This window comes from Mauremys reevesii, linkage group 5 (assembly GCF_016161935.1).
Source record: "Mauremys reevesii isolate NIE-2019 linkage group 5, ASM1616193v1, whole genome shotgun sequence".
Lineage (NCBI taxonomy): Eukaryota > Metazoa > Chordata > Testudines > Geoemydidae > Mauremys > Mauremys reevesii.
In genome coordinates, this window is record NC_052627.1 from 42,039,183 (window position 1) to 42,065,642 (window position 26,460).

At 43.1% G+C, this 26,460-nt stretch overlaps 1 protein-coding gene across 8 annotated transcripts in view; it reads left to right on the plus strand.

Moving 5' to 3' along the window:
- Positions 1-26,460, plus strand: part of SPATA5 (spermatogenesis associated 5) — a 310,210-nt gene that overhangs the window by 205,388 nt on the left and 78,362 nt on the right. Inside the window, exon 15 of one of the 8 annotated variants that reach the window (XM_039541990.1) lies at positions 25,951-26,050. The exons of the other annotated variants lie outside the window; for them this stretch is intronic. Coding sequence (XP_039397924.1) covers positions 25,951-25,965 — 15 coding nt within the window. The 3' untranslated portion in view covers positions 25,966-26,050. Of the gene's footprint in view, positions 1-25,950; positions 26,051-26,460 lie in introns of those variants that run through there. 8 annotated transcript variants of the gene reach the window in all.

Sequence of the window (26,460 nt, forward strand, 5' to 3'; positions counted from 1 at the left end):
CATTCAGGTTCTATTCAGCACCCGAGGTGTTTCACCAGAAAATACAATAACTGTTTGATGGTATAAAGGGTATTAAGGTTTATGCTGACGATGATTTGATCTTGGGGAAAACCAGTAGAGGAGCATGCCCAGTGTCTCCAAGCAGTTTTGGAAACAACTAGAGCTGCTGGGCTAAAACTAAACAAACAAAAGGTAAATTCCATGTAATGAAAAAAACATACCTGGAGAGAAATAAACATAGCAAGATGTAACAGGTAAATTACAGCTGAGGCTACCACCAACATGCCTGTCCCAACAGACAAGGAAGAGATACAAAGATTCCTGGGAAAGGTGAACTATTTAAGAAAATTGGTACCTAATCTGGCTGCCGAACCAGCAATCTGTGAGTGCTATTGTGCAAAGGCATCCAATGACCAGGGGATGCAAATCTTAATAAAGAGTTTGAGAAACTGAAGAGGTTAATTAAAGAAGTCTCAATCCTGAGATACTATAACAATAAGCACAAAACCAAGTTTTTTGGTGATGTGCACGAGTCACTTAGGTATATCTACTTTCATGAAAAAGATACTCCAATATGTATTTACATTATATACAATTCATACAGTAAATGTCAATGACTGCTTCAGAATTCTTGGGAGCAGTAAATACTTTAAAACAAGAACAAAATAAGGATTCTTAAAGGAAACAGTAAAATCTCCTAAATTTGTAAAACTTCTTTGGAGCCCAATTAAACCAAGACTAGCACATACTGTGGAGATGCAGAAGATACTTGTGTTTCTTGGAGAGAGATTTGGTGCTTTAGATAGCTTCATTTTCTAAATGGAAACTCTGTTCTTGAGAAAATGATGCTCAGGGCATCCGCTATCAGTCAGGAATCAATCAGCTGTCGTAGACCTTTAAAGAGGTCATGGTCAGAAGTGTTACTGTTATGCTCCTTCTTTGCCTCTTAAGATCACTCAGTGAGTCTTGTCTGTAGCAGCCATTTCCTTCTATTTCTCTGGCATTGATAGGATGGCAAAAGCAGATGATTGAGACTCGCCATGACTGACTATGAAATGGAGCTACCATTTAGCAACAAGTAATAAGACATAGACAGTATTTGACATTGGTGGTGTCTGAGATACCTTGGTTATTTCCTATTCTAAGTAAGGGGGAAAGCTGCTTGCTCTAGTACCATTGTGTGGTAAGAGTGGGTACAAGTTGACTTTAGAATGGACATTTTATTATACAATATAACCAAAATATTTAACCAGCTACTTATATTGCTAAACCACTCAACGAGTCTTGCTGTTCCCTATCAAGGCTCCAACACAGAGCTGGAGTGACTTCTGCTTAGTTTGTGTCAGTGGCTTAGGAGTGTATAGGAACACAGAAATTGGCTTTGTGTGGTGGTGAAGGATGAGAACACCAAGGCAACACGTGTGGAACCAGGAGCCAGAAACTATTGATTACTGTTCCCAGTTTTACCACTGACTTTCTACAACACTTTGGGCAAATCATTGAGACACACTGTTCCTTAGTTTCCCCATTTGTAAAATTGGGATACTGCCTGTATTGCAATGGTGTTGTATAGATTAACTACTGTAGCTAATATTCATAAAAGGCTTTGAAGATGCAGAGTGCTGTGTTAATATTATAACTATTATCATCAATCTGATTATGATGGCCCTATTTCTCACTATCCCTTATAAATGTTTTTAGACATGCGATGGCCTTTAGCTGAGAGCAACAGGATTACAACAGGTTCGACAGAAAAAAAGGAGAATTTATTTTGTTCCATCTGTTCATAGACCTGACTGCAAAACTTGCACCTTCTAATTATGTTTCACTTGCTGGATAGCTTGCCTGACAGGAAAGTCTACTTCACAAGGGCAGTTTGAAGCTAGCAGACTCCATCTGCAAGTCATCTTCACTCCTAGGGCTTTGAAACAATGATCCATTTAATAGCTGGGTTACGGGATAGGATGGGACAGAGGAGGACATCAGGTGGAGTATTAAAGCAGTCTTTAACCAGTTTATAAAGAAACAAACTCATGCAGGCCTGCTGATGGGGGGGAGTTCAGCACCCACCGTTTTTTTTCCAGCCCCAGAGCACCCACGGAGTTAGACTTAGGCACTTCAGAATCTATGTCTTATGGAAAGTCAGTGAGATTTAGGCCCTTTGGCAATGGGACTTAAGTTCCTAAATCACATAGGTGCTTTTGAAAATGTGACTCCTAATCTATTTGTGCCTTCCTGAGCTATGCAGAGGGATGATTGTTGTCCATCCCTGCAAAGTGCTTTGAGATGCTGTGGTATTAACTTAGATTCAGAAGACACATGACCTTTCTGTGCTAGACCTGGTGCCAAGTTTGTTCTTCTGAGACAGTGCTCCAGAGAGAAGAGTGCAGGCTTTTTACAATGTCCTTGACTGTGCTTCCTGGCTGCTATGTTAATATTTTTTGCATTCCTTGAGGTCAGAATTCCATTTTCTGTGACTGCTGGCATATGTAACATTTCCCAGATATGACAATCAAAGAAGTTCAATTTCAATTAACAAAAGTAGTATTTATTGTCTACTAACAGAATTGAAAGAAAAGAAGTTAAAACTTAGGGCTAGTTTACACTGGTGCTTTTACAATGCTGCAACTTGCTGCACTTGGGAGGGGGAGTGTTTTTTCACACCCCTGAGCCAAAAAGTTGCAGCGCTGTTAATTGCCAGTGTAAACAAGCCCTTATATACATTAACTTGCATGCTACCCAGAGACAATGGAAGCTAGACTGATTTGATAAATTCAGGTTAAATTCACAAAGCCTAATTCATTCATGCCTGGGATAAGGAGATGTCATTCTATTGAAGTTATGGATTTACATCCACTTATACTAACTCTGAATTTGACCAATAGAAATTGCAGATGAAAATGCCTTGTTAGGTCATCTCCCGGCCAGTGCAGAACAGCTCTCTGTAGTTACAACAGATTGAAATATTACCTCGTTTGCACTAATGCAGAAATTTTCCTGGCTTCTGATAGCCGTCAGAGATTTAGCCTGTTTGGGATTGGCACCTCTTCAGAGAAATTGCATGTAGCAGGTACGGATAATTGTTCTAGGTCACACCTTGCTCCAAGCAAATCTCTATTAACAACATGTAATTTACAGTTTCATACTAGTGTCCTTCTTTTGCTCTGGAATGAAATATATTTTTGGATGAGATATCGATAGAGAAATACAAACACATGGAAAATCATAAATGCAAACAGGCAAAATACTGGGCAGGGTGACTATGATGTCTGTACAAATGCAGTTATCATCATAATGTAGTGAAAATTAGCTCTCCACTAGTAAAAGTGACTGGCTTTCCATTATAATCCTCGCTCTCCCCACTAGCACCCTCTACATTTATAAAAACTCAGCCAATTCAGTTGGCATTTCTCATATGCTTCCCTATGCCAGAAAATTATTTTAACTTTTTTTTTTTGGAGGGGAGCGGGGTGGTTGGGGATTGGAGGGAGTTTGTGAAACTGATGGTGTATGTGAGAGATGACATCATTAAATTATTCTTATTTTGGGGAGGCCTGGAATCTCCAAATACACTTTCTTTTACTGAGCTCAACAGGTAGGAGAGGAATAAAATCCTACTGGATTCTTTTTGTATTGTGTATTCTTTTTCACCTGTGACTTATGGCACATTTATTCAATAATATCAAAATGCTCTACAGACATATATCCTCCTTTACAGTTTGGAAAGCTGTGACTCATGCAGTTTAAGTGAGATTGCCAGAAGTCACACAGCAAGTTAGAAACAGAGCTGGTATTAGGACCTATTCTCCTGACTCTTTTCTCTTACCTAGTCCACTAGACCACACTGCTTCCTGAGCAAGTCACTTTTACCTCTGTTTCTTTTTCCCAGACAATACTACTAACTTACCTACTGCACAGCAGTGTGGAGAGGGTATTTAGAGGAATTAAGTCAAATTTCCAGGCACAAACAGTTTAGAATATAAATTAATCATCAGATTTTCATGAACACAAATTGTCTCTACTTCACATTGTGTTAGTCAAGAGAGATATAAATCCCCAATTTAATCCAAGACAATGACACTAGCTTTGGTCTAAGATACCAGAAGAAGCCTTTTGATCTACCTAGACTGTTCCAGACCCACCCTTCTCAGATTCTTTGGGAGCTGCTCTTTTAACCAAAGAGAGAGAGAGAGAGAGAGAGAGTGAGTGAGCACATGATTTCCAACACTTGCCTGTGGAATTACACACCCAGTTCTTTCATTTCACTTACCAGTTCGAAGTTATACAACAGTACTCCAATACAAAATTGAAGAGCAGTAGAAAGCTCTCTGTAATATATCTATCTATCTATCTATATATAGTATAATACAAATTCCTAAATAAGCAATAGATTATAGACCAAATAGCAGTACTTCAATATATTCATAGCCAAAAATCTTTGTTAAACTGGAGTTAAGATTGGAAAAAATGTATCCATAATTTAAAGGATAACAACCTTAATAAATACTGTACTTAAAAAGAAAGAGAGCCAGAAAATTCCATGCTAAGGCTATATTTAAAAACACTCCAAAACATTGGAAACTATACAGCAAACAACCTTAACTGTGCCTGCTATTCTTGCCTCCATGTGCATTCTCTCATCTCCCTAAAATGCTACCACTTGCCTCCACGGGTGGGGAAACTTGATTGGGCTGGGGCAAAAGGGGGCAGTCCCAGCAGTTTGGGAGGGAGGCACTCACTGAGAGACACCAGGTAGCTCCTCCCCTACCCACTGGTGTCTCTGGTACCCATTGGTCAGGTGGGGGAGGAAAGGGGGGCTGATTGGCCAGCATTCCCAGCTCTCAGGATTTAACTTGGAACAGGGGCAACACAGAGCCTCTCTCGACTCCATTCCAGCAGCCCCACCCTATCCACCCTGAACCAGCAATGGGAATCTGGCCTGACAGGAGTTAATGGGTTATATGGCAAGACCTGTAACCCCTGCACTGGAGCCGATTAAATGCCTGGCATAGGAGAGTATGGGTGATGGGTGGGTAGAGTCTCTCCCCTGCGTTTAAAGTTTAATACAAGTTGTGGCCTACCACTTAAAATCCATCCATGTGTCTGACCTCATTTCACAGCTGTATCTGTATCAGTTTTCCCATACCCCTCTTGTAAAGCACCACAGTTTGACATTGTCCATACCTATGTAAGCCTGTTCTCTCCAATTTTCCTGTTGTTTCATATGCTGCTGACAAATGGCCCACTTCTCTGCTTCTAGACCTGTGCTAGTATCTGTCATGGTTTCTCCTGATTCTGCTTCACCATTGGAGCAATGAGTCACGAGTGGCTAGCAAGAGAGGTGGACCATTTTGAAGCAACACTAGAGATTAAAGAAGGTTTCAGCGTGGGCGGATGGGCTGACGTGAAACAGAGTTGCTCCAGACCACTGTCCTAAATCACTCTACCAACCATCTGCAAGAAACCTTTCCTTCCCTTTTCCCCCTCAAAATTCTTAGAAAATAGTTAATTTCCAGGCGTATAGTCTCCACTCATCACATTCATTTTAGAGTAACTTTGCTTGTTGGATAGTCTTTATTCTTGCTGTAATCAACTAATTATATCATTCTATGTTATTTTTAAGTTAAAAAATAATGAAACCGTATTTTTTTTCTCTTTGGAATATAGTACAATCCAAAATGTTGAAAAATAAATAGTATTTTTCATTAATATTCAAGAAATTTTTTTTAAAATGCATTTTACTAATTTAGGCCTTATTCACCTGTGCACTTTACTCCAGTTTTACAAACTACTGAACCAGGTCTGTTATATCAGGCAGTGATGGAGAATACATATGTCTCCTTACTGATAAGATTTGATACTTTGTAGGTTTTGGTTTTGAATGCTAGTTTCTCTCTTTTTCAAAAATTAGTGCCTAAAGTTAGGATCCTAAATCATTATTTTGGTCCCAGTTCAGCAAGGCGTTTAAAAATATGCTCAACTATAAGCATGGGAGTAGTCCATTGATTTTAATGCGACTTCTTACATACTTAAATTTAGCTGAATCAGATGATGTAAATAAATGGCTTGGTTTTAAGCGATGAGCACCCAGCAGCTCACATTAATTTCAGTGATAGCTACAGGGTTCTCAATTTGTTTGTTTTTTAAAATCAGAACACTTATTTAGGAGCTTAATGTAGTTATGTACTTTTGCATACCTTGTCCATTATTATGAAACAAAGCAGTTGAAAAATAAAAAGTAGTTATTTTTTCTGAGCATCTTCTTGTTTGGTAAATAAACTGAAGAATCTCCTGTAGAGCTCAGAGATTAAATTGTTAAAATAAAAAAAAAATGAGTGCCAAGGGTATGTATTTAAGAGTTGTTAATTGTATTTACAAAGTAGAACTTGTTCTCTGTCCTTTGTAATCGGCATAATATTTAAAGCAGAGCCAAATGGTTTGCCAAACTTCTGTGGCTTCCAGGCACCTTAGGATGACTGTTCTCTCATATATATATATAGAGAGAGAGAGAGAGAGAGGCTCTCCATAGTGTATAAAAAAGAAGAAGCAACTGAAAAAGAGTTCAGTTACTTCAGAGACTGAAAACAGATGTTTTAACAGGCCCAGAGGTAACCGTGTATGTGTGTGAGACACCGTGTATGCATTGTATATATCTTACCAGAGATATTTCAATTGATACACAGTGCCCTCCTAGCTGCGGCCATGTTTTGTACAATGACATGGAAGGACAGCATTTCTCTGATCACTTGAAAATATTCCTAATTTCAGTAATGCAGTACAAATCCAGTTTTCAAAGGGTTTTGAAGACATCTGAGAGGATTTGGCAAGCAAGGAAGCACATACGTGATGTGTATTGAAGATTAGTTGTGTCTCCAGACAGTGGCTCATTGGAGCTGGATATTATTATGATATGTACTGCAAGGAAGACTAGGGGCCTCCAATTAGGGATTAGGGTCCTATTGTTCTAGGTGCTGAACAAACACATAATGTAGAGCTAGTCCCTGCCCTGGAGTATCTAAGTATGAGGGAAGGGACAACAGGTGGATACAACAAACAGAAGGGGAGCACAAGATAACAATGAAAGGATTAATGGACCACATTGTGGGAGAAGGACTGTACAAAACTCTGTTGTTGTTGTTTTTTTAATGTATCTCTTCCCAGTAATTCTAGATCTTTGATAAATTTCAAAAAAATACCTGTATCTGATCATATTTCCCTTTTGGCATATGGTAGAGACATGTTCCATCTACATTCCTACTGCTGTGGGGATATATTGTAGTATATCGCTCTGCAAATTTTTGTCTTCCCTTTGTTCTTTTTTTTTTTAACTCCACTTACACAATATTTTCTAGCCAGAACCTTTTAAAGATGATTCTTTAAGAAGTATCAGAGGGGTAGCCGTGTTAGTCTGGTTCTGTAGAAGCAGCAAAGAATCCTGTGGCACCTTATAGACTAACAGATGTTTTGTAGCATGAGCTTTCGTGGGTGAACACCCACTTCTTCGGAAACATCTGTTAGTCTATAAGGTGCCACAGGATTCTTTGCTGCTTCTTTAAGAAGATAGCTTTAAAATCTTTGTTATGGACACAGATTTAACATGTAGGCATGATTCTCATTTTGTATTGTATATTCCTTCTGTCTACCATGGTTTCTACTAATCAGCTGGAGAAGACATTCTGGTGTCTTTTCTCTTGGGGAATTTATAAACTGTTGATCTTCTTCGAGTGCTTGTTCACGTCCATTCCACATTAGGTGTGTGCGCGCTGCGTGCACAAGTGTTGGAAACTTTTTCCCTTAGTGGCTCCTGGCAGGGCCCTCGCCAGAGTGGCGCCACTGTGCCATACATATGTGCCATACATATATACCCCCGCTGGCCCGACCCCCTCCAGTTCTTTCTTACCGTCCGTGGTGGCCTTGGAACAACCTCTTGCTTTCGTAAGTGAAGCAATCCCTTAGCCTTAGAGTTGCATAGCTGTTATCAGTTAGTTAGCATTTCATTGTTGTTGGACACTTAATAGATTAGGTTCTTGGAGGATTCCAGCACCCGCCACGGGGCATGCCGCAGGCCCAAGGATTTAAGGCTTGCGCCACGTGCCACAAGCCTATGCCAGTTAGTGGCCCCCACGATTACTGTCTGCGTTGCCTGGGGGAAGCTCACCAAACAGAAGTGTAAGATTTGCAAGGCCTTTAAGCTGAGAACAAAGATAGAGAGAGACTTTCACTTAAAGCAGTTGTTGATGGGATGCCGTGCTGCAGCCTTTGGGCCTGGAACGCCCGACGCCGGCCTCAGCCTCCTCGGTGTGGAGCGCCCCAGAGTTGTCAAGAGACCCAGTACTGGCCAAGCACCACAAGCTGCTGGCCTCGGAACGCCAAAGTAGGCCCCGGCACCGATTATCCTCCCCGGTGTGGCCAAAAGCAAAACCAAAGGAGGGGCACGGGCACTCCCCGCAAAGGAGACTGGCACCATATCAGGCCCCGGGTGCCAGGAAGAGTGGGATGGACACTGCACCAACTTCAGCACTGGTGGCACCGTCGCCACAAGTCCCACCGAGTCCAGCCATAAGTGAACTCACTGCGGACGAAGGGCTCAAGGGCATAATAGATCAGTCCTCCACGCCTGACACCTTTAAGGCTGCAAAAGACCTCATCGGATTGTCAGCGGTGAGCCCCCTCACTGCCAGGGAGAAGCCTCCGGCACCCGGACCCAGGGTGCCGTCGAAGGGAAAGCCAGCAATGGTGCACCATTCGAGGACACCATCCCGGCACCGCTCCAGGTGTTGGTCCCGGTCGAGCTCCGAGTCTGTGGACTTCCAGTTACCCTTGACTCACAGGGAAGTCTCGGTACCGGAAGCGAGTCAATGCATGGGGTTAGTGCAAGACTAACTGGGAGCCCTCAGCGACTCCTGGCTCGTCTCCTCCTGGTGCCCCCCCCAACCCCCAAGACCAGCACCAGGAGGAGACGAGCCAGGAGTCGCTGAGGGCTCCCAGAAGGCCCCGGTCCTGGTCTTGGGAGCAACAGTACCGGTCCCAGTCCCGGTCCAGAGAGCAGCGGTACCGGTCGTGCTCCTGATCAGCAAGAAGTCAATTGTCAACCTCCCACCAGCACAGATCGACGGCACCACCGTGGCCCTTGTGCTCAGCATCGCCGGAGTCCGGCGTGGACTCAGGCTGATACAGCTACCCGCAATGGGCTCCGGACAGCAGGAAACAACAAACTGGTGGCAATCACAATGGGGACCGCCAGGACACTGGCCCTTCTGGACCCCTTGGGCCTACTACCAGCAACAAGGTGTTCCCTCCAGGGTCAGCCACTCAGTACAGTGGTCCCGGTCCCAGCACCTATGCTCTTCCGAAAGGGAAGCTATGGTGTCCAAGCCAGCAGCAGCCTCGCCGAGCGAGAGAGCGGAGAGTCCGGCACCGTACTCGGTGCTGACACAAGGCCACCAGCCCCGGCTTGAGCCAGAAGCACCTCCCCTGGGGGAGGGAGACCAGCCAGAGGAAGCTGAGCAGCTGCTAACTTCCTCGTCATCCTGGATGAAGCAATAGCAGGCACGGTGGTAACAGAACCTCCCCCAATAGACCACAGAGCCCACCAAGAGCTGCTACGTAAGGTGGCCCATAACTTGGGGATGCAAGCCGAGGAGATGGTTGAACAGGAGGACCCCATGGTGGACATTGTGAGCCCAGAAGGTCCATCCAGAATAGCGCTCCCGGTCATTAAGACCATTCAGTCTAATTACACGACTATATGGCAGACCCCGGCATCCAGCGCACCAACAGCCAAAGGTGTGGAGTGCAAGTACTTCACCCATCAAAAGGATATGACTTCTTGTTCTGCCACCCAAGCCCATATTCCCTGGTAGTCTGGGCGGTAAACAAGAAAGAGTGCCATGGGCAACAGGCCTCAGCCCCTAAGGCCAAGGTAGCAAAACGCCTAGACCTGTTCAGCAGGAAGGTGTATTCATCAGGGGCCTTCCAGTTGAGGATTGCTCAACAGGCATAACTTCAACTCCTGGGCGGCAGTGGGGAAGTTTAAGGACAACCTCCTGCAGGGCTCCCAACAGGAGTTCATGGCCCTGGTGGAGGAAGGCAAGGCCGTAGCGACAACCTCCCTCCAAGCGTTCTTGGGCTCAGAGGACGAAGCAGCCAGGACAATCACATTGGGCGTAGTCATGCGACACTCGGCATGGCTTCAGGGGTCAGGTCTGCTGCCTGAGGTCCAGAATTCGCTCCAGGACCTCTCCTTCAAAGGGTCCGGACTCTTCTCGGACCAGACAGACACAAAGCTGCATAGCCTCAAGGACTCTAGAGCTACACTCAAGTCAATGGGTATGCACACCCCGGCAACTCAGAGGAAGCCCTTTAAGCCTCATCCTCCTCCCCAGCGCTAGTACCAGCTTCGTCCTTGACAGGAGCCTTACCTCAGGTGAGGTGGAGACAACAGGAAGCAGCACAATAATAACAACAACTCCAGTAGGCTGGGCCAGAGCCAAGGCCAACATAAATCTCAGCTGGGCCCTAAGCCAGGCTTTTGAAGGTGCGCTCGAGGACAGCATACCAGATCAACTACCGGATCCATCCCCTTGTTTCTTCAACTGCTTGTCCCACTTCTCCCGTGCATGGTCCAGCATTACATTGGACCGTTGAGTGTTACGCACGATGCGAAGCGGGTACATGCTACAGTTTTCCTCCCTGCCTATCCCCCACCTCCCTTCCCAGTCCCTCTTCAGGGACCCTTCTCATGAGCATCTCCTAGAAAAGGAGGTTCACTCGCTCCTAGAGGTGGGGCGGTACAGATAGTACCTTTAGACCTCAGGGGGAAAGGGTTCTACTCCTGCTATTTCCTCATTCCCAAGGCCAAAGGGGGCCTTCATCCCATTCTAGACCTGTGCATGCTCAACAAGTTCCTGGTCACGGCCCAGTTCCGCATGGTCTCTCTGGGCACCATCATCCCTTCCCTGGATCCGGGAGACTGGTACACTGCCCTCAACATGAAGGACGCGTACTTTCATATCGCCATCCACCCAGCGCATCGCCGATTCCTGCACTTCACCGTGAACCAGGAACATTACCAGTTCGTGGTTTTACCGTTTGGCCTAGCTGTGGCCCCACAGGCATTCACAAAATGCATGGCGGTAGTGGCGGCATTCTTGTGGAGGCAGAGGATTCAGGTTTACCCATACCTCGACAACTCGCTCCTGGCGGGTTGGTGTGAAGAAGAGGTTCGGTCCCACGTGCAGACGGCATTGAGTGTATTCCGCAAGCTGGGGCTCCTGGTCAACGTTCCCAAGTCCACTCTCGTTCCAGTGCAGAGAGTGGAATTCATAGGGGCGGTCCTAGACGCGGTACAGGCAAGGGCGAGCCTTCCGGAGTCACGATTCCTGGCCATCCAGCAATCAGTGAACGCCCTGTGTCGGTTCCCCACTATAACAGCCAGATGTTGCCTGCAGCTGCTAGGCCACATAGCAGCTTGCACACATGTGGCCAAGCATGCCAGACTGAGACTCAGGACTCTGCAGGCTTGGCTTGCCCAGGCAGGCACCCCTAGACTTGATAGTGGCAGCCCCGGGGGACGTGCTGGACTCCTTGATGTGCTGACAGTCCCAGACCGTGGTTTGTGAAGGCATCCCCTTTGCTGCACAACAGCTGGACTTGACGCTGGTAACAGATGTGTCAGACCTCGGATGGGGAGCTCACCTGGGGGACCTCAGGGCTTGTGGTCAGGGGCGGAGCGATCACTCCATATCAATGTGAAGGAGCTCAGGGCGGTTCGTTTAGCATGGCAGACCTTTCACGCCACTCTGAGTGGTCACAACGTGACAATTCTCTCGGACAACATGACCGCCATGTTTTACATAAACAAGCAGGGCGGAGCCCGTTCCTCCCTGCTCTGTCACGAGGCTCTCCTCTTCTGGAACTTTTGCATAGCCCATGCCATTCACCTCGAGGCAGTGCATCTCCCAGGGGAGCAAAACGATTGAGCTGCTCAATTGCCTGCCGCTGTTTTCCGCAGCACGTCGGCAGAAGGTCCTTCTTTGGCGGTGCGACGGGGGCGGAACCGGAAGCTCCCGTGCGCCCCATGGGGAGCGCACAAAATGCCACCCCCCAAATTCTGCCTAGGGCGCCAGAAAGTCTGGCGCCGCTCCTGGCCAAGTGGAAGAGGTTCTCGTGCTGGTGTGGGCCACAACAGGTGCAGCCACACCAGGCCTCAGTGCCAGCCATTCTAGAATACACACTGCACCTCAAGCAGCAAGGGCTGGCCCCATCCTCGATTAAGGTGCACCTGGTAGCTATCTCTGCCTTCCAGCCAGTTTTCAGGTAGCTCATTTTTTTTCCCACCCAGTGGGTCTGGAAAGGATGTTCCCTTACTCACGCTCCCCCCCAGTCCCTCCATGAAATCTCAACTTAGTCCTTTCTAAGCTCATGGGGCCTCCATTCGAGCCCCTGGCTACCTGCTCCCTTCTCCACCTTTCCTGGAAGGTGGCATTCCTGTTGGCTATCACCTCAGTCAGAAGGGTATCTGAGCTGAGGGCTCTCACCTCGGAGCCACCATACACTGTGTTTCACAAAGGCAAGGTGCAGCTTTGCCCACACCCTAAGTTCCTCCCAAAGGTGGTCTCACAATTCCATCTAGGCCAGGACATTTGTCTGCCGGTGTTTTTTCCCAAACCTCATGCGGACCTGAGTCACCACAGCCTGCACACCCTAGATATCCACCAAGTGTTGGCATTCTACTTGGAGCGCACCAAGCCCTTTCATAAATCCACGCAGCTGTTCGTGGCCGTAGCTGAGAGGATGCGAGGCTTTCCGGTGTCGGTGCAGCAAAACTCATCGTGGATTACGGACTGCATTTGGGCATGTTATGACCTTGCAGGTGTCCTGGCTCAGGCGGTCATGGCCCACTCGACCAGAGCACAGGCAGCTTCCTCAGCCTTCCTGGCACAGGTCCTGATCCAGGAGACCTGCAGGGTGACCGCCTGGTCATCGGTGCACACCTTCATGCCCCACTACGCAGTCAACCAGCAGTCACGGGAGGAGCGACAGTTGGCAGGGCGGTCCTCCAGTAGATTGTTTTGTGACTCCTACCCTCCTCCAAAGGTAAGCTTGTGTCATAGGTCTCACCCCCACTTGGAGCTGTTGGGTTCCAATGTGGGGACCTGCACTGGTTTCCCTCTAAACTAAAATCCTAGTTTAGATCTAGTAAAAGCTGCCACCACTCAATCAGGAAATGTGGATTGAGACACAGTCCTTCCCCAAAATCCTAGGGGATTCCAAGAGCCCCAAATCCATGGAGTTCTTACACCCAGAAGAAATAAACCATTCCCCCCTGCTTCCTCCCCCCTCCCTTTTCCTAGGAGAGACACCGGGATTTAACTACAGAGGGATACCTCCCCCTCCTCTTTCCCTGAGAATCCACCCAAGGAAAGACCAACCAAGTCCCTAATAGAAAAGAATTTATTAAAGAATAAAAAAAGAAAAGTCACTGTCTCTGTAACCAAGATGGAACAATACAGGGTCTAACTTATTAATCTCTGGAGAGAATTCCCCCTCCCCCTTTCTCAGTAAAAGCAATATCAGCCAACAGGAATAAAGAATTTCCTTTAGCAAACACACAATTGCAAATATAGAAAGCAACTCAAAAGACTAATCCGCCTTTCTAATTAATACTCACTATTAAATAGTAGAAACTACTCCAGGAGAACTTGGAGACATGACTGACCTCTCTTAGATCCAAAGAGAGCTCTAACAAAGAACACAGACAAAGGCTTCCCTCCACAGAGATTTGAAATTATCTCGTCTCTGATTGGTCCTCTGGTCCAATTGAATAGTCCAGCGGAGGGCAACCAAAATAATTAGGGGGCTGTGGCACAGGATTTATGAGGAGAGGCTGAGGGAACTGGGCTTATTTAGTCTGCAGAAGAGAAGAATGAGGCGGAATTTGATAGCTGCTTTCAACTACCTGAAAGGGGGTTCCAAAGAGGATGGATCTAGACTGTTCTCAGTGGTAACAGATGGTAACAGATGGTCAGGTGGTCATCAGGTACTGCATGTTAACCCTTTACAGGTAAAAGAGACCTTAACCCGTAACTGTCTGTTTATGACAGCTTGTGAGTCACCTAATGTGGAATGGACGTGAACAAGCACCTGAAGACGAAAAAACGGTTACTTATCTTTTCGTAACTGTTGTTCTTTGAGATGTGGTGTTCACGTCCATTCCACCACCCACCCTCCTACCCCTCTGTCGTAGTCACTGGCAAGAAGGAACTGGAGGGGGTCAGGCCAGCGGGGGTATATAAGCATGGCGCAGTGGCGCCATTCTGGCGGAGGCCACCGGGAGCCACTAAGGGAAAAAGTTTCCTACGCTTGTGCACGTGGTGCGCTCACACCTAATGTGGAATGGACGTGAACAACATAACATGCCCCATTTTTTCTAGTGGCTGGAGGGGTCTGACTTAAAGGTACCTGATGCTGCATTTCTACTAGACTCCAAATTCTTGTTGAGGGCAAGTGGAGTTTTGGTAGTTCAAGGAATATGAAATTGGGCACCAAGAGTGAGTTAGGTTAGAATGGCATGTAACGACAAAGGGCCTGGTTCTGATTTCATTGATATCAATTTGACACCCGTGTGACTGATGGAGTTGCTCACTTACTCTGACATAAGTGAGAACAGAATCCGGCCTTGATCTTTAAATACTTGAAGTCTGATGGTTTTAGTAATTTGGAATTATTTTAATGACTTCATGTAGTCTTTTCAATGTGCTATTCAATATATGCTTATCTATGAACACAACACACAAGATATGGTATACATCTTACCAGACCTATTTAACATTTACTAAGAAAACAAATTCTTCTAATGCTGTCTTGTCTTGGAGTTGCAGCTAGCAAGAGATGTTAAGAGTAACAAGAAGGTTTCTTCAGGTATGTTAGCAACAAGAAGAAAGTCCAGGAAAATGTGGGCCCCTTACTGAATGAGGGAGGCAACCTGGTGGCAGAGGATGAGGCAAAAGCTAATGTACTCAATGCTTTTTTTGCCTCTGCCTTCACGAACAAGGTCATCTCCCAGACTATTGCACTGGGCAGCACAGCATGGGGAGGAGGTGACCAGCCCTCTGTGGAGAAAGAAGTGGTTCGGGACTATTTAGAAAAGCTGGACGAGCACAAGTCCATGGGGCCGGATGCGCTGCATCTGAGGGTGCTAAAGGAGTTGGCGGATGTGATTGCAGAGCCATTGGCCATTATCTTTGAAAACTCATGGCAATCGGGGGAGGTCCCGGGTGACTGGAAAAAGGCTAATGTAGTGTCCATCTCTAAAAAGGGGAAGGAGGAGGATACGGGGAACTACAGGCCAGTCAGCCTCACCTCAGTCCCTGGAAAAATCATGGAGCAGGTCCTCAAGGAATCAATTCTGAAGCACTTAGAGGAGAGGAAAGTGATCAGGAACAGTCAGCATGTATTCATCAAGGGCAAGTCATGCCTGACTAACCTAATTGCCTTCTATGGTGAGATAACTGGCTCTGTAGATGAAGGAAAAGCAGTGGATGTGTTATTCCTTGACTTTAGCAAAGCTTCTGATATGGTCTCCCACAGTATTCTTGCCAGCAAGTTAAAGACGTATGGGCTGGATGGATGGACTATAAGGTGGATAGAAAGCTGGCTAGATCGTCGAGTTCAACGGGTAGTGATCAATGGCTCCATGTCTAGTTGGCAGCCGGTATCAAACAGAGTGCCCCAAGTATCGGTCCTGGGACCGGTTTTGTTCAATATCTTCATTAATGATCTGGAGGATGGCATGGTTTGCACCCTCAGGAAGTTTGTAGATGACACTAAACTGGGAGGAGTGGTAGATACGCTGGAAGGTAGGAATACCATACAGAGGGACCTAGACAAATTAGAGGATTGGCCCAAAGGAAATCTGATGAGGTTCAACAAGGACAAGTGCTGAGTCCTGCACTTAGGACAGAAGAATCTCATGCACTGTTACAAACTAGGGACCCAATGGCTAGGCAGCAGTTCTTTAGAAAAGGACGTAGGGGTTACAGTGGACGAGAAGCTGAATATGAGTCGACAGTGTACCCTTGTTGCCAAGAAGGCAAATAGCATTTTGGGCTGTATCAGTAGGGGCATTGCCAGCAGATCGAGGGATGTGATCATTCCCCTCTATTTGACATTGGTGAGGCATCATCTGGAGTACTGTGTCCAGTTTTGGGCCCCACACTACAAGAAGGATGTGGAAAAATTGAATAGTCCAGCGGAGGGCAACAAAAATAATTAGGGGGCTGTGGCACAGGATTTATGAGGAGAGGCTGAGGGAACTGGGCTTATTTAGTCTGCAGAAGAGAAGAATGAGGCGGAATTTGATAGCTGCTTTCAACTACCTGAAAGGGGGTTCCAAAGAGGATGGATCTAGACTGTTCTCAGTGGTAACAGATGACAGAACAAGGAGTAATGGTCTCAAGTTTCAGTGGGGGAGGTTTAGGTTGGATATTTGGAAAAACTTTTTCATGAGGAGGGTGGTAAAGCACTGGAATGGGTTACCTGGGGAGGTGGTGGAATCTCCTTCCTTAGAGGTTTTTAAGGTCAGGCTTGACAAAGCCCTGGCTGGGATGATTTAGTTGGGGATTGGTCCTGCTTTGAGCAGGGGGTTGGACCTAGATGACCTCCTGAGGTCCCTTCCAACCCTGATATTCTATGATTAAACAGCATTATCGTTGGCCCCTGAACACACGCACTCCCTCTCTTAACCCTCTGTGACCTGGGAGCCCTGACTTAAAAAGAACACCTTCCTGAACTTTTCGTCTAAACCAGTAAATCTCTGTCAAAAGATTTGGCTTTGACAAAACAGCATATTTTTGCCAATATGAAATTTTGTCAAAAATGTTCAGACCAGTTCTAATTAGAATACCTGTGTATCATACAAAACTGTTACAAAGCTTGATTAATTAGTTCAATGTTACAAAATCCTTTGATTATGAAAAGTGTAGTGTAAATGCTTAGTATTATTAGTATGATATCTTCCCCAGGTGGTGTAATTTTAAGTATTTATTTCCATGAAACCTTTAAAAGGTTTTACCTGTACAGCTCCTGAATGCAAAATGTGAATGATTTGTAACCAGTGCATTGAAGGTAGAAAGAGTAAGAGAACTCTTTTACAGCATGGCTAATTTTTAATATAGCTCATCAAAGGCTAACACTTTTACTTGAGTTTAGTGTATGACTCACAATGATTATCCACACCCACTACCTCTCCTTCCACTTATACATTTAAAAAAAAAAAGGTTAAAGCTATATATAAGTAAAGATAATTGAAAGTTGACACACTTCCAATGCTCCCAGCTAAAGAATATTGAACTGTAGAATTGCAGTGCATCAGAATAAAATTTGGACACAAAACTCTCATCAAAACACATGCATTGTTGTTTTTATTTTGTGTTGCTCCTTTAACTCACCAAGTAGAGTTGTGAGTTTTATCCATAATACTGCACATGTGCAGTAGGCTGTTATTTCTGTACAAACTATAGTTAATAGTCTCAAGAGACAGTGGTGTCCCCTGGGGTGGTAGTCTTTCCAGTGTACAGTTTAAACAGAGAGGCATTTAAGGGTGTATTGGGTCTTCAGTCTTTCTCTGGACTAGACCTGGTTGGGATTTTTCTGATGAAGTTGTTTTTAATTAGAAAACATCAATTTGTCCAAACTGAAATATTTCATAGAAATGCTCCAGTGTTGATTAATATTTTACAGAAATACAGCTCGTTTCATTGCCTGGCTGGCTTCTGGGAAGCCAGAGCTTCCAGGGTCCGTGGCTCTGGCCATCCCACCATGAGGACCTTTCAGAGTTGCAGACCCCAGATTTCTAGGACTTCTCAGAGCCAGGAGCTTGGGAACCCTGGCTCTAGATGGAGTTTTCAGGGCTTCTAGGTTTCCCAGTCTATGGTGGGAGTCTTCCCTAACTCCCAGGGACTCCCTGGACTGCCAGTGAGTCCCTGGGAGCAGCCCAGGGAGTCCCCTGGAGGCATTGCAGCTGGCTTCTCTATTTCTTTTTTTAAAAAACCAATGAACTGAAACAGTTTGATTTTTCTGAATTTTTTTTTTATTTCCTTTCTGTGTGAAATTTCTTAATTTCACATTTTTGTTCCGAATCAGAATGAAAACTTTTTTGAAATGTTGAAATTTCCTATGGAATGGAAATTCCAAGTTTTGACTGCTGGCGTTGTAACATGGGTTTACACAGCTTAGCACAACCCAAATTTTAAAATACACCTTTTTTCCTAGTGAGGGCACAGCTGTAAAATGGAGTTTGAAATTATTATAGGCGGCGATGATAGCCTCGACAATAATTATGGTTGCCCAAGTTTCAGTTATAAGATCTCGTTTTCAATTGCTTATAACTTTGCCAAACTTTAACCGTTTGGGCTGAATTTTCATGCTGGGTGTCTGCTGCAGGTTATTTTGTGGAAAATTTCATTTGAAATGGTTCTCACCTCCCAGAACAAGATTAGGGAAAAATAAATTGTTTTGTCCAAAGTATGTTTTGACCATGTTATAAATTTTCTTACAGCCATTTGGTTGAGAAGCTTTAGCATCTCCATTCGTTGGAGTTGAGAGTTGAGCTTTGGCAGGCGTGTTGCTCCTTTCTCAGATATGTGCCTTTTGACATCCTAGTGCAAATCTACTCACATTTGACCAATTTATGAATCTCTGAAAATCTTAATTCACACATGCTCAATAAAAACTTGTTAGAGTTTGGCAACTAAATTTTCCAAAGATTCTGCTGTAATGAGTTCTCAGCATTCCTGTGCCATCTGCAAATAGCTGTGATATCTACTGGCATAATGTGGGTTCTATTTCCTTCTAGTAGGTGGCCCATGTAGTGGATGAGAGCCTACTACAGCTGTCAGTATATCTGTTAGTTCAACTGTACTGTGAAGGCTCCAGCCCTACTGATGACCCCTGTGGGAGTCAATATGATTCCACGTGATGGAATTTTTTTTCATTTTTAAATACCAAGATAATTACACATACCAAATTTATGAGAGAAAAGTTTTACCCAGTTTTCTATCTATGCTGTTTATATACTAAGTTATAGCAACTTGGGCACTGATATAAAGAATCCATGTAGTCATGAATTTTATCCCATTTGCTTAAAAATAAAAGAAGACCAAGAAAGAAGAGAAAGTACAGACATTAACAACATAGTTAAATCCATATGGATATGTTTTTAAAAATTGTATATGAAAATGGTGGCATAGGCAATAGCAAATACAACTTCAGTGTGCTAGGGATTTAGCCTCAGGTGTTTGGCTGGTATCCCAAGCTATGTCAAACTATGCAAGGATAACCTATCATTGTGTGTTATGTGTAAAAGATACTGAAGTCTTGAGGGTGACATGTTTAGACAATGGGAATGGTTGGGCATGTTCCCCAGAGCAGATTTAAAATGTGCTTATCAAAGGAATTTAAAGAATATCCATTGTTCCACAGTTCATCTTTCAGATGAATTTTCCATTTCTGTTTAGAGTAGGTCTTATCTATCAGACTGTGTATGTATTCATTGTTAATATCTCTCCAGCTCTACTTGCAAGCTTAAGTGTTACACTTCCTTTTAGGAACTTCTGTGCTAAGAGGAAAGTTATGCTAGTCAGAAACACTTTTAAACAAGATTCTTAGCAGTAACATTCTAACACAGTTTCAGAATGGTTTCTGTAGCCAATGTAAAGATGCCTAGACAACAATTTGTAAAATGTTTTGTAACATGGAGTCCCTGGTCTGTACCAGCCAGGGGAACCATTTTGAAACCACCTTAGCACCTCTCTGTAAGCAGAAGTGTTAAAAGTTCTAGATAACAGTTTCCTTTTAACATGGATGGGACCTAATGAAACTTTCTCTGCCTCTTCTGAAAATTGCTTAAATACTGTCATTAGGCATCTTGTTGAAGAAAAGTCATCCTCCTTCCTTGGTATTGTATGTAACGTTGCCGAAGGAGTTTCTAGTCTATCCGTCCAGAATAAGATTGGGAAACTATTACTAGGAATGGTCAAACTTTTTCCATTGAAATATTTTTTGATGGAAAATTAGATTTTTGATTGTTTTTCATAAAGTGTCTAGTTTCCAAAGAGAAAAATGACTTTTTGTTGAAAAACACTAAACTTTAAAACCAAACCATTTTCAGTTTTTTGGCTGAACCAAAAAAAATCTATTTGGAAAAACTGCCATAGTGGCCCCTGGGAGTAGTAATTCAAGCATCTCATGCCCCCATTCTTCCTTATGGTCTGTGTTCTCCCAGTGGAATATACCTCTCATGATGCACTGGAGTCAATGGCTCCCATGATGCAACACTGCCACTCAGCAAGAGGAGCAATTATGGTGAATCTCAGGAGATATACTCTAGTAGGGTGCTCTATCTATAGAGGAGAATAGTGATGTAAGGCACCCAAACAAAAACTGCCATGAAACACCATGGCAGCATTTCTGAATCAAAGATTTTGGGTTTTAGGCCAAAAGCTTTGGGGTTTTTTATTTTGATATTTTTTCCTCAAAAGTGGAAAGTTTTTTTAAAAAAAAAACATACATTTTTCAGCTATATCAAGCTGACAGAACTCCTAAAGGAAGTGCAGAGGAATTTGAAAATATCAAGGTTATATGAACTTCGCTGACATATGCTACAGGGAAGCCACTTGCCACCATTTAACATTTAGGGCCACATCCTCAGCTGGCATAAATTAGCATAGTGCCATTGAAGGCAATGCTAATGCTACACAGATTTATAACAGATGAGGATATGGCCATTGCATCTTCACAGGCATGTGTGTATACATAGTAACAATGACTTGTTACATATAGCTAAGAATTAGATTTCATTAAAGTTGAGAGGGCTACCAGTGGAGTAAGGTACTATTCAGCACAAGTAAGGGTGTGTAAGAATCTGATAATGGGATTATTCACATGCTTAAAGTTAGGCAATGTGTTTAAGAACCTTGCTGAAATGGGGCCAGTGTTTGTAGGACCAGATTTATTCCCATGCAGATCCATCAAAAGGGAAAACTGTGGTGGCCATGAACTCTCTTCTGTTAGGGTGTACATAGCAAGCCATCATAGTCCCAAAAGAGCCCAGTGGTTGGGGAGGAGGCCTGGAAAGAGATGTGCTGATTCACTGCATTCCTCACACAGCCATTGCTGGACAAGGTTCTAACTGATCCTAGATCACAAGTCAAAGATGCCTTCTCCTAGCGGAGTGCTCAAGTTTGGACTTGTGGCAGCAACTCTGTTTGCCCTCCTTTGGAATGAATCCACTGTGGGACACAGAGGGATCAACTACACCTCTACCCCGATATAATACTGTCCTCGGGAGCCAAAAAATCTTACCGCGTTATAGGTGAAACCGCATTATATCAAACTTGCTTTGATCCACTGGAGTGTGCCGCCCTGCTCTCCCAGAGCGCTGCTTTACTGCGTTATATCCGAATCAGGGCCGGCTCCAGGCACCAGCATTCCAAGCTGGTGCTTGGGGCGGCAATCTTCAAGGGGCGGCAGTCCCTGTTGTTTTGCCCCCAAGCAGCGCGCCGAATTGCCGCCGTGGACGGCGGGGGCTGTCCGTGTGCCCTTAGGGCGACACGTGCGTTTCCACGGTGGCGGCAATTCGGCAGCAGCTTCTATATTTAATTGTCTGCGGCGGCTTCAGCTAAACATAGAAGCTGCCGCCGAATTGCCGCCGCTGCGGAAACGCGCTTACCGCTCTAAGGGCACACAGACTACCCCCGCTGTCCGCAGCGGCAATTCGGCGCGCTGCTTGGGGTGGCGAAAACTGTAGAGCCAGTCCTGATCAGAATTTTGTGTTGTATTGGATCGTGTTATATTGGGGTAGAGGTGTAGTGCTGATTCAGTACACTGTGTAAGGTTGGATATATTCAGCCCATTCTCGGCTTAAAAATAACACTTGGTAAAACTAATGCACTTCAATACAGTTTTCATCAGATATGACTGTCACTAATAGAACGTAATATACTACCTGACTTAGTGCCACTGCTCTAATGGTTCATTAGGATCCTAGTGCTTTTATTCCATTACTGTTGTGTCACTGTGATACTCAACATGGAATCTGGGGACGGTAACGGAAGGGATACGTTAAGCATTGTAAATAGTAATACAAAGCAGATCCTGAAACAAATTCACCAAAATGTTCACAGTGGGTAGCTAAAATTATGTACCTAAATCCCTACTTTAGACACTCAAATATAAAATAGCCTGATTTTTTTTAGAGGGGATGAGCAGATCCAGCTCCCATTTAAATAAAATATATATAATACACACAAACGTATAAAATAAAAAATCATATTTTAAAATGTTGGGCTTTATGTAGAAGTGCACTAGCTGAATAATCGCCTGGGAAAAGAGCTATACCTCATCTTTGGGAGAACGTATGCATGATCCTTTCTCTTATAGCTGGACAGTGAAACTGAAAGTGACTCACTCGCTGGAAAATGCAGTTTATTTCCCATTGTGCGCGCACACAAATGCTTTCTAGCAATTATAATTCTTCCATTGATTACCACTGGAACTTACTTGGAATGCTTGAATTGTATCAGTGACCATTTAAATTTTTTCTTCTACATTTTTGGATATGGCAATGTTAAATCAAAAATATTGTAGCATTGTTTTAAAAGTTAACACAAACTTAATGATTTTACAAAAAAGAAAAAGAAAAAATAGACAATCAGATTACATATTCAATTCCATGAACTTTTTACAGATATTTTGGATCTGTTTCTAGATTAGCGTAACAGACTTCCATATGTTTCACAGCTCTAATTCATTCCTGCAAGGTAGATGCCATTGAGGAATTAATTCAGTGTATGTGTGATGCAACATTTGGCACATAAACAGAGAACATGACTAAACTATTACATAGGCTCTTTATAAGTCCAGTTCTCTGATATTACGCCTGGTAGTATTACTTATTAAACTATTTTAGAAGCACTGTGGAATAAGTTGCATCTGCTTTACCTTTCAAATAACAGACTATAATTAATGTAAAACGACTCAGAACTATTCTCTTTGAATAAACATATCATTATTTAACAATAATTCCTATGGGTTTGCTTTTAAGTTACTTTGTGTTAGGGCTATATGTGCCAGGAGGTACTATTTAAAAGCTAGTTTGGTTAAACACTTTTACTATATTTATTACCTCTTATAAAGCTGTTTCACTGAAATTCACTGAAGTAGAGTGCAGAAAACAAGGAAAAATGTGTAGGAAATGTGTAATGCAAACATTTATTTGGAACTATGAAATGTGAATCTTAATTTTTTTTAAAAAAATAGGAAGTCAAAGCAACATCTTCTGACATAATGTATAGTGTAAGAAGGTGGGTGAGGTAATATCTTGTCTCTTTCCCCAACAGAAGTTGGTCCAATAACATATTACCTCACCCATCTTGTCTTTCTAATATCCTGGGACCAACACAGCTACAGCAATATTGCAAATAACTTAGCATGTCAATATCAGATTCAGAAATAAAGATATTAAAATCAGCTGTATTATAGTAATTGGTTTGAGCCAATCATTTACATACAGTAGGTTTAAAATAAGGTGAAAAGTATTTTTCATTGCTTTCTAATTTATCAAGTTTATAATTAAATAAAAAAGAATCAAGTGAGCATTTGTCTTCAGTACATGAGATCATAAGAATGGCCATACTACGTCACACCAATGGTCCATCTAGCCCTGTATCCTATCTTCTGACAGTGGCCAGGGCCAGACACTTCAGAAGGAATGCACAGAACAGGGCATTTATGAAGTGATCTGACTCCTGTTGTCCAGTTCCACCTTCTGGCAGTCAGAGGTTTAGGGACACCGAGACCACGGGGTTGCGTCCCTCACCATTTTGGTTAATAGTCCTTGATGGAGCTATTCTCCATGAACGTATCTAATTCTTTTTTAAACCCAGTTATACTTTTGGGTTCCGCAACATCCCCTGGCAATTAGTTCCACAGGTTGATTGCATTGTGTGAAGAAGTACTTTATCATGTTTGTTTTAAACCTGCTGCCTATTAGTCACTTATCAGGTGACTCCTGGTTCTTTTGTTAAGTTAAGAGATAAATAACATTTCCCTATGGACTTTCTCTACACCATTCATGATTTTATAGACCTCTGTCATATCCCCCCTTAGTCATCTCTTTTCTAATCAGAACAGTCTTTTTAATCTCTACTCTTACGGAAGTTGTTCCATACTCCTAATCATTTCTGCTACCCTTCTCTGTACCTTTTCCAGTTCTAATATATCTTTTTTTAGATGGATCAACCAGAACTTCATGCAGCATTCAAGGTGTGGGCATATTGTGGATTTATTTCAGAGAGTGTCAGTAGTGTATTTCTTTAAACAAATGTTGATAAAAGACTTTTTGTGATTATTAGAGAGAGAGAGAGAGGGAGATCTTTTCTTACATTTTTACTTTGTCATGGAGATTTTGATATATGGTCAGAATATTCTACCCTTACTCACTTTCAGTAGAACATTGCTCTCTGTTGTTCTCTTTCGACAGTCATGCTGGTATAATGTAAAATTAACAGGTATCATTAACTCAAATCAAATTTTCTTTAAAGTATGCATGGTTTTTGGAGACTGGATCTAGGAGAGATGAAAGAGTAAAAGAAGGCTCAAATCTCATTTTAGAACTCGGAAAGCTATATATTGGCATGGTCTTAGTTCAAATTAAAATTATTTTCATTTTAATTCACTATGGAAATCTTAAAAAATCAGATTTTCAGGGCTTGTGTTATCTATATCTAATATATGATTTAGATTAAACTGACCCTCTTTGTAAGTGAAACATCACACACGTTGCCCAGATCCATACTAAACAAATAATAAAGACTTTTCCATTAGATTTTATCACTCAGCTACTAGCCATTCTGTTGTTCTGCCCAGTAAACGTTTTTTGTTAAATCTATTATGTGCAAGTCCTATTGCCATACTTCACTTAAAGGAACATGTCAAATGCATAAATACAAAAAAAGATGTTAAACCATGTTAGAGATCTGAAATAAACCAATACAAACAAATGAACTATGGAGTTAAAATTCCTATTCCAAGATTAGGCCCTGGATCTTCCATGCACTGTGCACAGGCATAGGCTGTGCCAATCCACAGCAATTGAAGTCTGCCCGAGCACACTACAAAGCAGGATTAGAAACTTAAATCATCCATGATTTAAATTCTACTAGGACATCTTCCTGTACAGAACCCCTGTTCTATAAAAAAAAAAATATTTACCTACCTCACAGGGACTTGAATTGCTGTTTGTGAAGTGCTTTGAGATCATTAGATGCTGCAGAGTGTCACAACTATTTTTTATACTGTGTGTTACTTTGAATTTAGAATTATGCCTTTTGCATTCCCTGGATAGGAGCTTCAATGGGTGCTTAAAGATAAAATCTGAGCAATTTAAAAACAGATGAAGCCTAGTGTTCTGGAGTACACTCTGGAACTCCATATACTTGAACATATAAATATTATCCCCTGTTTGGTTAACATGAATCTTAGGCAGTGGGCCAGGTCCAGAATTACTCACAAGGCAGAACCCAATAATTATGCACAGCTGTAGCTGAATAGGCCTTCATCAGTTTCTTCAGCCTTGGGATCAAATTGAGTTGATATCATCAGACTTCCACTCATAAAATAAAATATTAAGTACTGTGTGACAGGAGAAGGCTATACATTGTGTGCAGGGACTTGGAGAGCTTACTGAATGTATTTCCTATGCTCAGAGAGAGAAGAAAAAACTATGACTTCGGGGGGGAGGCGGAAATCAGTTCTGAGTTTCTTTATCTCAGGAATTTCTGAGCCCTCAAAGTGTCCAGTGGCTGTCAAGTTGGATAATAAATCTTCCAGAAAATCTGAAACAATCTGAATTGTGGCACTCTAATACTGTTTATACTTAATTGTGTGCAGGTCTGCTGGGAATGAATATCAAAACCTGAGATCTCAGTATTGCAGATGCAGGAGAATATTACTGCAGAGGAGTTCTTCAGCACTGATCCTAGTACCCATCTGTGGGGATTAAAGTAGTTAGATGAATTCTGTTTCTTTTTTTTTGCTAGGATAATGGTCATTTTGTAATTTGATTTTAAGAATTAAATATTTAAAGGCTGTGTGTTGAAACTTGTGTTTTGTACAAGAGTTTTTCCCAAAGCTTTGACTGGCAAAGCATAAGGACTGATATTTCAGTAGAGTATGTATGCAGTGGAAGCTTGAAGGGGAATATTCAAAACTGAGTTTTGACTTATCTTAAGTAGAAATTCCTTAAAATCTGACATTAATCCAGAACGCTGTTTGGACTATAACATATCCAAACATATTTTAGTTGTCTTCCCTTTTTATGGGAACTTCTCTTTTTTTAAAGAATCTTTCTATTCACTATCAATATACATGGTCATATTATCATGTAAATTACAGGCAGAA